This window comes from Ambystoma mexicanum, chromosome 2q (assembly GCF_040938575.1).
Source record: "Ambystoma mexicanum isolate Mex_15411 chromosome 2q, UKY_AmexF1_1, whole genome shotgun sequence".
NCBI lineage: Eukaryota > Metazoa > Chordata > Amphibia > Caudata > Ambystomatidae > Ambystoma > Ambystoma mexicanum.
The window spans coordinates 141,252,049-141,266,780 of NC_090924.1; the positions used below are offsets into that span (position 1 = coordinate 141,252,049).

Below are 14,732 nucleotides of genomic sequence, written 5' to 3' on the forward strand. Positions count from 1 at the left end.
GTCCTCGTCCTTATTGGTGGAGGGGAACATCATACGGGAGATGCAGGCGAGATGTGTGCTGTGTAATTCAACCAATGCTTGCCTGTGTGATGTGGATACAGCACATAGGCACCGGTCCCGGTGCCTTTGTGCTGCAGATGTGCCACCACAATCAAAGCCGACCCTCATCATTGTTGCACATGAAACCCGTAGCCAAGTCCCATTCAAAAACACTTTGTAAATCAGGCCCCATATCTCCTTAGTGATTGGCTAGAAATGTAGAAAGTGTTATACAGTAAAAGCTCTATCACCCGACACCATATTGTATCCCAACGATACCAGATAATCAAAAATGCAACGAAAAGTGGGCAGACTGTCAAGCTTCCAGGCCTGTTTGCTTGGTTTAAAAGGATCTGAAACTTGGTTATTCAGCATTTTCTCATCGAGAGCCATTACTCTTACCCGTAATCGAGGTGCCGGCCGGCTTACATAGTGTTCTGGTTAATAAGGTGCAGGATAACAAAGCATTTGTATTTTGACTTAGATGGTATGCTTCTTGTAGACGTGCCTGGTATTCTGCACACCATTGCTTCTGGCAGGGTTGTCCAAGAACCATCCTTAAAGACCCCATTATCTTTTTGTGGTGTGACCCTGACTCATGAACTATCCAAAGCTACAGCCTTCAATGGAAACACGATTCTCTGTGTTGAAAGCAATAGCACACATCCCTCACAAGCTGTTGCATGAACAAACATGTGAACATATGTACCATCATCTTAGATTTCTATTTGGTTCATTATGTTGTAATATTTTTGGAATTTCCTCCTACTGGGACACTCAAGCACTTTCATCTTTAGGAAGGAATAGATGGGAGTGCAGTGTGAGCACCCATGGAAAGGCAGGGCTGGTGGTACACCAAAGCCATTGCCCAATGGATGGTGGGGTTGTTCCCGGCTTTCTTTTGCAAATGGCGATGCACATGGGCTGGATATTGGCATGTGGTGTAAAGTCTAACCTTGCAACCACCTTCATAATGGTCCTACCTGGATCATACATCTGCCCGAGGAAGTTCTGGCACCACCAAGGAGGACTTTTTTTTTTCTAACCTCAATTTTAGAATTGCTAGTTGGTGCAAATGGGGGGGTTCACCTGCAGCCATTGAAATGACATAAATTAAATCTGGTGGGCACTGCAGCATCTTTGAAATATGGGGCGCATGTAGAGGGTGTACAACAAGGCAGCCCGCTTACCATCAGTACTTCAGGAAAGTGCAAATGTTTTCTGCTATGACACTGAGGGCCTGATTCAGAGGTCCGTGTAAAAATAGAAATGTGTTGTTCCAGGCCGGAAAATCACATTTCTTAACTTCACCATATTCTGACAAGGAAAGAATGTACCATGAAAGCCTTGCTTCTGCATGAGCCTGATTTACGGCTTGGCAACAGCCCTAGCAACCATGAGGTCTGTGGGCCAGGAAAAAGGAGGGGATTCTCCTCCCAGGAGCACTGATTGAGCATGTTAAAAAAGCAGTTAAAATACAACACCTCTGAGGTGCTGTTAAACTCCACAGCACACTTTTCACCTGTATAAACATAGCATTTCCTAGACTCTAGCGCCACTTTTCTAAGTTAATGAATGTTTCAGAAAACTTTCTTAAATTAGAAAAGTGGCAGTCTATTGAGAAATGCTTGCATGCCACTGGAGCACATGTTTCCCCCACAACACATGATTTTAGCCGCTTTTGCTGCTGGAAAGCAGAACATCTCCCCGCCAATATTTCCACCCACCTCAGAACGATGGTGCTGGAAACTGGAGGTGAGAATGTTGGCTTTCCACACACTTTTTTTCAAGAGCTCAGAATCAGGCCCTAGGTGTCCTTGCTACCACCAACCTAGCGCAGCATTTCTTTATTAAATTCCTAAACATTGCCTTTTGAGAGAGCGCTGTGTGTTGGCAGAGACATGAATATTGCAATAAGGACTTGTGCCATTTTTTTTTATTGGAGGAAATGTGGTTGCTCCTTAGCATAACATATGTCACCAAAAATGAGCTGGTGTATTGTTCCTGGTTACCCACACAAGTATGTACATTTTTACCATAGAGAACTAGATATAGTTTACACCACCTGCTGGGCTGGATAACCAGGATTAAAATTGAAGGGACCATGCATGAAGACACGAAGCACATCATATCAATGTGATAAACAGTAGAATACTTTGCTGCTTATGGTGAGAACTATATACCAATGAAAACATTACATTTTTCCCCACTTTTTAAGTTCGATATTTGGGTTCCATGTGTTAATATCCCCTCACAAATATCGCCATACAAGAATGGCACGGTTTCTTTGTGGCAATATAACCCATGGAGCCAAATGGAGCGGGGGCCCACCCTGCAACCCCTGCTCCCATTTACCCCATAAATGATCCCCACCAATAATATTGCCTATGGCCTTTCCCGACGACCATATGTATGATGATACTATTGGTGGGGATGAAATTACCTGATACTGATATTTTTGCATATTAGTGCCTGCTATGTCATACTTGTAGTTGTATTGTTTGTATATATATCTCTCTATGCCGGGCCATGGAGCTCTAGAGTAAATTGTGCTCTTTGTGCCTCCTGCAGGTATTATCCAATGGGGCATCCCGTGTCAGTGCATCTTTACTTTCTGGCTGATCATTTCCAGGGATTTTTAATCAAGCATCACGCAACCAATCTAGCGGTCAGTAAGCTGGAGACACTCGAGACCTGGGTGATGCCGAAGAAAGTCTTCAAGATTGCGAATCCGCAAAGTGATTTTGGACGGCTGCAGTTTTCAGAGGTAAGTACTCTTCTCGTCTGATTGCCGTGTAACTGTTTCCCTTTGTTCCCAGCCTAATTTAGAATTTTGAGCACTTGATAAGAGTCTGGATCACTGATGACATTTTTAACACCCCTAGCCTTGCAGCTGAGCAGTCATCTGAATTTATTGGTTTTTCTCTGACATTGGCTTAAGATAGCGAAATACAGTTTAAAGTCTGATTCAGAGTGACAGAACCCAGTGCATAGATTGTTTAATATTTTAATATTTATATATAGTGTGGACCAGATATTTTCCAAATTATGTGTTGTACCTTGTAAACACAACACTTGATGAAATGAGAAATTAATTAAGCAATATGAACCCCAGGGGCCTTAACGAAGGCCCCGGGGCATTACCTGAGTCGGTGAAGCCTCCGCCCCGAGGTTCATATTGCTTTTAGTACCCCGGCCCGCAAGATTTGTGTGACCGGGCACTAAAAGCATTTTTTTCTGTCCGTTTTGGCACAGAAAAAAATTAAAATAAATCCGACCAATAAAATGGCCGCTGGGAAAGGGAAAACGGAGTTCCCTTTCCGTGGAGGCCATTGGAAGCAGGTGCGCTGGAAACAGAAGTATTCCCAGCGTGTCAGCTCCCGGAAAAAAAAGAAGGTAAGTGGAGTTGGGAGGGAGGGAGGAAGGGAGGGCAAAAAATAATAATAATGTACCTGCGTCCTCAGCAGGGTGCGAAGGCAGCCTCTCAGCCGTGGGGAGGCTTGGAGCGGGATGGCCCCGTTTCGAGCCTCCTCATTGGCTGAGGGGCTGCCCCGCCCCCCGCCTGGTACAATGGCCGTGGAATCCCAGCCAACAGATTCCCGGCCAGGTAATGCGTCGGCGAGTGCCAATCAGAATGGTTGTTTCATTCTGATTGTGCCCTCGCCGGATACTAAATAAATAAATGCTTGCAGCAGTCTCTGCAAGAATTTACAGGGGCTAACTTTAATCAATGTTGTTCTTGTAATTCAAATTTCAGCTACCACTGTCAAGGTAATATAGTTCTATACTTAAGTAATAATGCCACATTCCAAGGATATTACCATGTGGCAATGAACGTTGGCCCAAGTTAACAGCAACAGAGCAAAGTAAGTACTTTTATTGAGGGCCTTGGGATCTTACTGCCTGGCAAGAGCCTGAGGAGAGGCATGATTGCTCTTAGTACATTGTGTCCAATGAGGGTTGAATGTTCTTTTTAAAACATACACATACCAAGAAGAAATATTGAAATATAGGGACAGAAGACTTATAACAGCCATGTCTAACATATGCAATGAATTGTCTGCAACAGAGCTGCTAATACTTCAATGTTCTAATGCAGCATTTTAGACCCGGTGCAAGGGATTTACCAGATATTATCGGACCTGATGACCAGGTTAAATGTCCAAACACGGCAAGGGCATTTGGCAAGGTTTATGGGCCCATAAGACCTGGTGTGGTCTGAGGGTAGGGACTTTATAGCTTTCCACATTGCCCTTTCAGTCAAAAGAACAAAGAGTCAGAATTGGATAAATGGCAGCTCAAAGTAATGCCTTTATATGCCTATTTAAGAGGGGGTTTAAAGTTCTCTAGCTCCCTACTTCCTGGGGGTATTGCCCATTTCACTTTTGAGATTTACATTAACATGATTAGGCAGCCAAATGTGGATACAATTGAAATCCACTTGGGCAATCATGGAGATTTGGCTGCAGCTATGTATGGACAGTCCTGTTGATAATACAAACATCTGCTTGGGTGGTCACTGGGATTTGGCTGTGGGTTTGCTCATGGTTGCTGATAGTTTTGGAATGTGGAATTCTGAACAAATTGTGGTCTCCACCGTTTCATAGAGCCCACAGAATGGACGGTCAAAATGTTTCATGAAAACTCTAAGGGCCCGATTTACAAAACAGTTTTAGCATTGGAAAGTCACATTGAAAACAGTTTTTGTACATTAGTCCCTAAGAGTTCAAATTGAACTTAACTATGTTTCCAGAAACTAAAGAGTGCATAACCACATTTTTGCTAGAAGTATTCCATATTTTTCAAGCACGTTCCTCTTTACAGTAAATCACATTCCCGCTGCTGCTGTTCAACTTGAATTCTATCCCTGATAGTTGTTATTGGGTTGTATGCAGAACAGATTCCAAAAGGCAGTTACTGGTGCATGTCTGATTCCTCTGCAGTGATTAAGAACACATCTAAAGGGTCCTGTTAGCACTGAAAGCAAGGATCTGCAGTGAAAGCAACCAAAACCGGCCGTTTACTTCACAATCAATGTGCCTCACAAAATGAATGATCATCTTTTGTGGGTAATTAGGAGAGGTCCACACATGATTCACACTGTTGTTATATATGAAAACGACCAAACATTAATGTCCCATTAAGAAGATAGATGGATGTGAAGTTGGTGCTGTTTATCAAAGTGTCTGTTAGCCGAAGTGCAATTTCACACAGAGATAAATTATCATACAGCAAGCATTTCTTGTGATCCATTACGTTTCGTTGTCTGGCGCTTTGAATGCTTTCATCTGCTCTCCTTGACTTGAGAGAATCATGAATATTTGAAAGTATGATAGCGTTTGAGTTAAATTGTTTACAGAGTGTTCCACCGCTGTGTCTCTCCGCATAAACAGTTGTCATTCCTTTTCTTTCCTCTGGACTGAAGTCTCTTTTCTTTCTTTTCATCCCTGGCTTTACCAAATCCGGAAACAGTGAAAGGAATGCGCAGAGATCTTTTTCACCCAGAAGGGTGCAAACAAGTCTTAGAGTGTGTACACGAGTTTGCCTTTCTTGCGTATGCTTCAAGAAAAGACAGTTTACTTTTCAGTTTGTCCAGGCACATTTTGTAACAAAAAAGATGTTTACATCCAAACACACACACCAAATAAGGTAAATTGTAACGCATGCTTTCATATAAAAAAACAGTTAAATATGTTAAATTGGGATTTTCATAGACTATAAAAAACATGCTTTTGGGAGAAACATATAGAATAGAAATTATCTCCTTCGATTCCATGGTTCTTGGCATAAACTTAGCCCTTAAAGTAGGTGCACTCCACACAAATGTATGGATCAGGGAAACTCAAGATATTCATTTTTTTGTAACTCATGTTCTGTATATATAACTCCATTATTTTGGCCACAATGGGAGTACCACATTTTGTTGGTTTTTAATTTTATTTAATTTGTTATTGCTGTGATTGCTGTGATTGTTCCAAGAACATATTGAAGAAAGGAAGAATGCTTTTTGAACTGAAACCGTATCCTGATGATTATTAGTGACCATGGAGAATGCTGCTTGCCAAACTGATGCATGATCAGTAAGAAGGCAAACTATATATATATATATATATATATATATATATATATATATATATATATATATATATATATATATATAGAGGAGGCTATAGAATCATTGCTTCTGGAAGATAAAGACCCTCCAAATATCTGGGCCAGAGGAAATATCCTGGCCTTTTCATCACGGACGATGGCGTGATCCTGTCCACAACCCCTCAGGGACTGAGATAATCGCTGGCATCCTTTATGATAAAATGCGAGGAACTAAAGTTGAGCCTGAACATAGACAAAACAAAGACACTGGTATTCAGGCCCAAATTTCATAAACATACGAAATTAGATATCAGGGCGGAAGGTGCCATTCTGGAACAAGTGAAGACATAGAACTACCTCGGAACATGCTTTCAAGAGAATGGGAACTGGACGAGCCAGTTGGCTAAGTCCATGGTAACCCTGGAGAAATACAGTGGTGAGACACATGCATTCTTTTAATAGCCATTAGAGAAGGCTTCATCCCCAGCCCTTGACCTGTTTGGGAAACAGGCCTCAGCTGGCGCACTTTTCACGGCTGAACTCTGGGGCACATTGATTTGAAACCATTGAATGTTGTGGAAAATACATTTCTAAAGAGTCTTTTATGGTTCCTCTAGAGCACACCTAATGCCCAGATTCGTTTAGAATGTATGTGTCCCAGTGATGTGGTAGGTGTATCTAAATCCATTGTGTATTGGTTAAGGTTTGGCAGAATCCAGAACTTGTGATCTTTAGGAATGATTTGATATACCTGCTGAGCCTTGAGGGTGCCATGAGTCTCCTGTGTGTGGCACATGTTAGGAAGGGTCTTTCTGACTTGAATGAGAGGACATTTGGCTACACCCCCAGCAGATAAACAAAGTAAAAGCTAGTAGCATAAAAATAAAAGTATTTGACTCATTTTATTTTTTAAACAGGTCATGGCAGTGGCGTGTGGAAACCTTAAACTAGCTTCAAAATAAGTGAGAATATAATTCGATTTTGTCTTTGAAAAATATCTATATTTGATACACCTCCCTCCCCCTTTGCAGGTGCACTGTATATTGGTTTTAAATTGGGCACATTGAAGGTGGCTACAATTACTGCATCTTGGGGGCCAAGAAACTTGGTTTATGCCCTGTTGGTAGAATTTGTGAAGAGACAGTCATCCACTTCCTGTTTCTCTGTCCTAAAACCCAGGGACTGAGAGTCCTATACCATAAGTACTTCAGGCATCCATACTGCCGCTGAGGCCTTGGAGGTAATTAATAGATTTGTTGAACCAGATAAAGTGTGTAGAGTGGCTAAATATATACATTGTGCTTGGCTTTTGAGGCCCAAAGTGTAGCATGGGACATGCTTGCCTGCCTTTTTTCATGTTATGTTCAATGTTGTAACTAATGGGAAGCCTACCCTTGGGGTCTGCGAGTACATTCTCCCCACCACCCCCCAAACTCTCTGATGATTGCCTGTATTATAAGTATTTAGATGAATATGATCATTTGAATGTTATCTTATATCTGGTCATTTCTGCTCTTAAATGTTTTTAGATCTTGTATATGTATAATGTGATGATTTAAAATGTTTTATAACCTTGCCTATTAGAAAATGTGTTTTATTGATGTATTTGCTTTTATGAGCCGAATAAGGGTTATGTTTATTGATTCATAGATATTCATTTTTTAAGAGAGGGAAATGTATAATGTAGCCAAGAGAAATAGAGGCTAAATTACACAACCACTTACACATTTAGACTACTCATGTTCACATGTAGGAATATAACTTCGCTTAGCAATGCAGTTTCTGAATATGTATAATGAGTGCTATTCACGAACATTGATTAGGAATGGAGATTATGGATGAAATAAGCATAGATCTTCACACATATGCAGCCACCACGCTCATTATTCTGCCAACTGAACGATCAGGATAATGCATGTGCTAATACTCTCACATAGACGTCCATCAAGCAGGTTGTTCGAACATACCCGCAGATATGACTAGCGCATAACAAATGCAGATTGAGAATTTCGAATATGAATGCAGATTGCAGATAAATCCATTTTCGAATCCACATGCATGACCAACAAGCTAATTATTTGGACACAAAAATGGGTAATGCATATGCAAATCCACACATGTATGACCGGCATGCATATTATATCACCGTACACACGGATTTGGATAACACATTTCAGAAATACATAACAAATGCAGATCATTGTCAAAGCATGTCTAAATCCAAACATATATATGACTGTGCTGCATTTTAATCAAAAATACAGAATACTGGAACTTGGTCACATATAAACAAATAGGTGAAGTTTACATACTCACACACACAAACACAATCTCTGTAACCCTGCCTCTGAAATTGCCCCTATGTTCAAACAGCTGTGGATTATGCATCCTCACACATAGTAATCGGCACACGTTTGCTATTGTCGCACACAAACTTTACACACGCACACACAAGCAGTCTCTCTGAAACTCAGTGAAGTGAGGAAACTGGAATATATGTGACACATTTACCATTTACAAAACAAGGAATTCATTCACTTTTATTTTTACAAGGTTTATACAAAACATAAAGTGTACACACTTTAGAAATGCCATTGTTAGGATTACAACAAACACTCAGCCCAACTCAGCCCATTATGTTTCAAATCCATTGCATTACATCACCCTGGAAAACTGTTGAACAACAAAGACTCTTTTTTAATAATATTACTGATGTGAGTTACCTAATAATTATAGCAGCCTTAGGTTTGACAATCCTGATCGCACCAACTCAACTCTTCTCCATCCCAAGATTCATAAACTGAGAAATATGAGTGGTTAATCATGAAATAATTATAAATCACCACATTAAAAATATTTAAAGTGCGTGGAAGTTTTGGGGTATTGCGAGTTAAGGTATATTTTATAGTGTTATGGGCTATTTTTAGACTGAGTGTATTAGCCTTCATTAACCTTAATTTTGTCATGTCCAATGCTGGGTCACTACTTGCTCTTTGGATACTTAATTAAATGTATTGAAACTTTGGTGTTCAACGACATAGTGATATATGCTTGCCAATGTGTAATGCATCAGTGGTTTTACCACCCATAATCCACCTTGCGTATACCATATCGGTGACTCATTTTCCACAATTCACAGGTATGTCATATTGTGGATTTCAAAGGAATAGAAATCTTACAATATACAACAGGTCAACTAGAGTCATTGTTCTCTTGGCATGGCAATCAATTCAAAGGAAAGAACAATACTATATGAATAGTTCTCCACGCAAAGAGCTCTAATCTGTGGAACAATGTGAGCTGGCCTTTGCAGGAAAAAGCTGTTAATTCATTTAATCAATCACCTTTTTTTTATTTTACATCAGCAGCCCACCTTAACAGAAAAAGTAAACACACCACTGGTAAGCATGCCCATATCCATTGTTACACATTGCAAGGAATAGTCGAGAAACCACAGTGCATCTACAGAACTGACTTTTGTGTGTGCTGATTTATGACACTCTCCCGATAGGATATTGGGAAGGACAAATTGTACAAAATCAGAATATGAACCAATGTTGTAAGGAGGTTGAAATCCTGCTCTAGTACACCAATGATTTGCTCCTCGTTTAGGAAGGAGACATTAATGGACAGGAGAAATGACTTTGGGAAATAAAGAAGACAATGGTTCATATACATACAGTCTGCATTCAAATGAATACCTTTGTCATGGATGTGACTATACAAATCTAGCAATTAGCATATTCAGTAAACATGCCTTTGAAACTGTTGTGCTATATTTAGATATATCTAACCCTACACATCTCACACAGAACAGGGACAACCTATTTAAAAGAAGACGGTATTATACTAGAGCTATCGATTAGAAAAATGAAGCAAATAAAGTTCTCAAAATATTTCCTATTTGGGGAACTTTAAATACGTTCTAGATGTTGACTATAGTAGTCATTCCAAGGGGTAAGTGCATGAACATTTGATACGCAGTCCAAAATGCATTCATCACTACTCATAACAATTGGAATACGTTGATCAAAGAAGTCCTCAATAAATAACATAGGGCCCAATTTACACAAAAAATGTTTCAATGTGAAAACATCATTGAAAAACACGTTGTAAATCAGGCCCATAGAGTTCTAAGCCATTACACAGATTAAGATAGTTCTTTAGTTATGTCCCAGTCAGTAAACACAAAGATTACATAACATGAAGCACATCTCGGTTGGCAGTTATGCAAGCAATATAACCTGAGGATGGGGGGCATTACCAGTACACTTTTTTCTCGAGTTGAGAGATGGCATTGCAACCGTTTCTCAACATGAGGAAAATGTGGCCACCAGGGATCGGGGAGAAAGGTCTACGTCTTGTCCCTTCTCTCTTTCCATGACAGCATTAAACATGTTTTAAAATATATAAAGAAAGGAAATGACTGCCATGGATCAGGACTAAGGGACTACACATAGTACATTCTCCCTGTCCATGACGGCCAGACGGAGAAAGGAAAGGAACAGCAAGGGACGCGGCACACATCTCTCACACAGGTAAGCCCTACCTGGCAGTGTAATGACCGGGTGAGGGCCAATTAGATTGATTGTAACAATCTGATTGACCCTCGCCGGGTGATAATTACACAATAGAACCCGACGAGGGGGGGAATTACCCGACCAGTAATGCCCACCCTCCGAGGGTTCGAGTGCTATTAGTACCCAGGCACATCGTACCAGAGTACTAATATAATGTTTCCTCAAGTTGTGAAATGGCATGGAAACCGTTTCACAACTTGAGAAAAAAATAATAAAATGGCTGCCAGGGACCAGGGGGATGAGACTAGACATAGTCCCTTAGTCCCTTCTCCCTTTCCATGATGGCCATAAAAAAAAGAGCCGCCATTTAATGGGCGAAGGGACTACGCATAGTCTCTTCTCCCTTTCCATGGCGACCGGGGAAGAAAAGAAAAGAACTCTGAGGGACTTGCGCTCCCAACAGAGCACAGTTGGTAAGTCTTTCCTGGCCGGGTAACAACCCAGCAAGGGCCAATCAGATTGATTGTTGCAATCTGATTGACCCTCACTGAGTACTGATTAAACAAAGCAAATTATGGAACAGTGAGAAAGATGTTTACTGTATAAACTATTTATATATCTGTGAAAGTTTGTATGTTTGGGGTTGGCTGGGCTGAAATGTTGGCACAAGGTCAGCATACCAGTCTGATGTGTACTAACAATAGTTAAATTTGACCAACCCCGCTCATATGTCCTGGGCGATTTCGGGAGATTGTTGATTTGGCGATTGTTTGTCGGCATTCCAGTCTGGTGTGTAATGGTGATAGTGAAATCTGACCACTGCCACCCATATGCCCTGCACAGGGCAAGGTCTGGCCCTGTGCTATCAGATTTGTGAAAGTTTGTTTCTATGTTCGGGGTTGGCTCCCGCCCTTGACAGTTGTTGGGCTTAAATCTTGGACCAAGTACGACATACCAGTCTGGGGTGTACTGGTGATAGTGCAACAATTTCACAAACCCCACCCATTTGCCCTGCAAAGGGTGGGGTCCGGCCCTATGTTACCAGTATAGGTGGTTTTGGGAGATTGACGATTTTGCTTTTTATTCAAAAATAGGAAGTTAGGACACAAGGTCGACATACCAGTCTCATATGTACCGGCGATGGTGAAATTTGACCAACCATATCCATTTGCTCTGCTGACAGGGGTGGAGAGGGGTCCGGCCCAGTGCTATCAGTATAGGCAATTTCGGGAGATTGCCGATTTTCCAATTTTTCAATTTTTCAAAAATACGAAGTTATAACACAAAAAAACATACACAAGGCTTTAGCAGACCCTCACCTTCATGTCAGCTACAGACCCGTGCAACGTCGGGTGGTAGCGCTAGTCTTAATTATTTCCAAATGTTTGGCTCTGGTACAGTTCTTACTAGTGCTCATACTTAACAACAGCATCTCTCTCTTACGCAGATGAATAGAGGCAGTGAGTGATCTCTGCAGAACCTCGACTGCATTGTGCTTTCCCCTGCACCTGTCCTGGAAACAGGGAGGCGGTGCATTGGAAACAGAGTAAGGGACCACCACAGCCAGGAGGAGCATATCTTTTTCTGAATCAGGGGTGCACACTTGGAAATCGCAACCACTGCAATGACACAACAGGACCCACAAAAGATATGATCGCAGAAATCTTTCAGCCAATGATTTACTTCCTTATATCATGCCACCCACAGACTGTGGGAGTTTTGTTTTCACTTTCATATCCCCTTATAGACACAGATGAACTAATCTTATGTTAATCTAGCCCAAAGTATGCCTACTTTTTCAGCAGAGTCCATGTGATATATGTATTAACCTACATACCTGCATGCAATATGCCCCAGATGAATGTGCACGCTCTGTGCATTGTTCCCATTGTGCTGTGTCATCTTCTACATGTTTAGAGCTATGCAAGAGAAGAAAACAATGTAAAATAGAGGTTCATCTACATTTCGATGGATACTTAAGCCTTGTCGACCATGGATATATTTGGATAATGGCATGCCACTTAAGGTATTGCCTGAAGTGAAGCTAGGGCCAAACGTTGAGGAGGGGCCATTATCCCAGCAGTTATGACCTCTCCTAAATTCTTTATGGATTTTAACAATTTAACATACTAGGGTGATAGCAAAGCTCTAAAAGCATTGCATGCAGGTGACACTGCTTCAAGTGCTTACTCCATTCCCAACCGACATTCCCACCTCTGAGGCAAAGCAAGACTTGTTGGGAAGAAACCTTTGTAATGTGGACAGACTGTCTTCTGCATGGGACAGAAAGCAGAAACATAAGGGAAGAGAAAATGTGTGAACATAGGCAGAAAGACACACACAGTGCAGTGTGTGTGTGTGTGCATGTGCACACACCCCATCTTCTTTTTTCCCATCACATTTCTGCATATGCTTCCCTATAACCTAACCCTCAGTGATCTCCCTCTCCTCGAAAAGAGACAGCGATCAGTGTCAAGAAGGAGTGGATGAAGTGAATGGTGTCACAGGAAGAAACAACAGAGGGCCTGGCAAATGTGAATGAGGGAAAAGTGAAAATGAAGACTCGAAGAATTGTTTGTGTTTGCTGTAACTGACTCCTCTGATGTTTCACAGCTGCAGGGCTCTGCTGCTGTTCCTCTTTCACACTTCTCCAGTAGTGCCCTCCCCTTCTGTCCTACCAGCTGTTAGTAGCAAATGCAAGGGTAATTTTGACGTGATATGATATGATATGGTATTTATAAAGTGCCTATACACAAGTGTTTGATATCGAAGAGCAGGTTGCACTGAGAGCCATGTCAGAATAGGCAGGGTTTTACCAGTAGTTATTAACCCTATTTTGAGCATGCTGATTGATTGACAGGTGGTCAAAAATGTAAACCATGTGCTAATTGACTTTGTGTACCATTTAGCAAATTTGAGATTATCCTCTAATTTGATGGACTGGTGCTAACCTATCTTTTATGTTTGCTTAATGTTCTTTTATGTTTGCTTAATGTTCTTTTATGTTTGCTTAATGCGTGCACTTGTTGTTGCAGTCATGAGCAGTGGACTGGAGATTAGAAGGCAGCATGTATTAAACGAAGCAGTGACTTTAATGTGCTTATGTTTTTTTTAAACAGCTGGCAATACATTTAGAGATTCCAGGGAGTTAGTATTATTTTCTTTTTTTAGTTCACTATCTTTTGGCTCATTCTTGCATGGTCCATTCTTCTTCTTTACAGGCATCCTGGGATATAATTTCTGTATTTGAGTGTGTCTAGAATCTCCATAGCATGAGCTGTTTTCAGACAGCATCATTATCTCTATTTGAAACAATTGAGATTGTATTTTTGCCAATTAGGCCAACGATTTAGAAATGTTATGAAGTAATCATTATACAATGTAATCCAATTGCATGATGACTGAGACCTTCACCTACACCATTATTACACTTTGCTGCTCAGCATATACCAGACTCCTTAACAACGTTCTTATTGGAAATTTAAATTAGATGACAGGTGCATTAAATGTGAAGAGAGCACCAATCACCCTCTACCTATTAAAATCTTTGTCCAATCTTTAGAATTATTTGGCAGAATCTAGACACATATGTACAAGTTGTACTTATTCCTCTCATTCCATCATTATTCTGGGGTCTAGGAGAATGTAGGCATACACATTGGGAAATGTATCTTTATTTCATTGGCAATCCCAACCTCCAGGCGACTGTGATGAATTAAGGCATTGTGTCCCTTCACACCAAGGTGGAGCCCCTTTCTGTGAGGCTAGGGAGATGAGCCCACTCTGCAGCACCCTCCCTAGGTGTTAAAGCACATGGGACCTTCCCTGAAGAGACTCCCCCTTACGGGGTGAAAAACTCCTAATCCCACAAATCCCAATTCCCTGTTGTGTCCACTATGGCCTACATGACAGGCTCTACAGTGCCAGAATTATTTGTATATCAAGGCTGGGACAAAGAAACTCCTCAGAGATACCATTATCTTGTTGGAAATGAACACATCCCTTTAAATCCAAATATACAACGCATTGAGACGAGTATGTTTAATGACTTACCCTAGAGAGAGAGAGAGAGAGAGAGAG

At 41.1% G+C, this 14,732-nt stretch overlaps 1 protein-coding gene across 1 annotated transcript in view; it reads left to right on the forward strand.

The window, feature by feature from the left end:
• The window catches only part of XYLT1 (xylosyltransferase 1), a 969,342-nt gene that overhangs the window by 843,086 nt on the left and 111,524 nt on the right, over positions 1-14,732 (forward strand). The window contains exon 9 of the mRNA XM_069647050.1: positions 2,611-2,806. Within this exon, the coding sequence (XP_069503151.1) occupies positions 2,611-2,806 (196 nt within the window). The remainder of the gene's footprint in view (positions 1-2,610; positions 2,807-14,732) is intronic.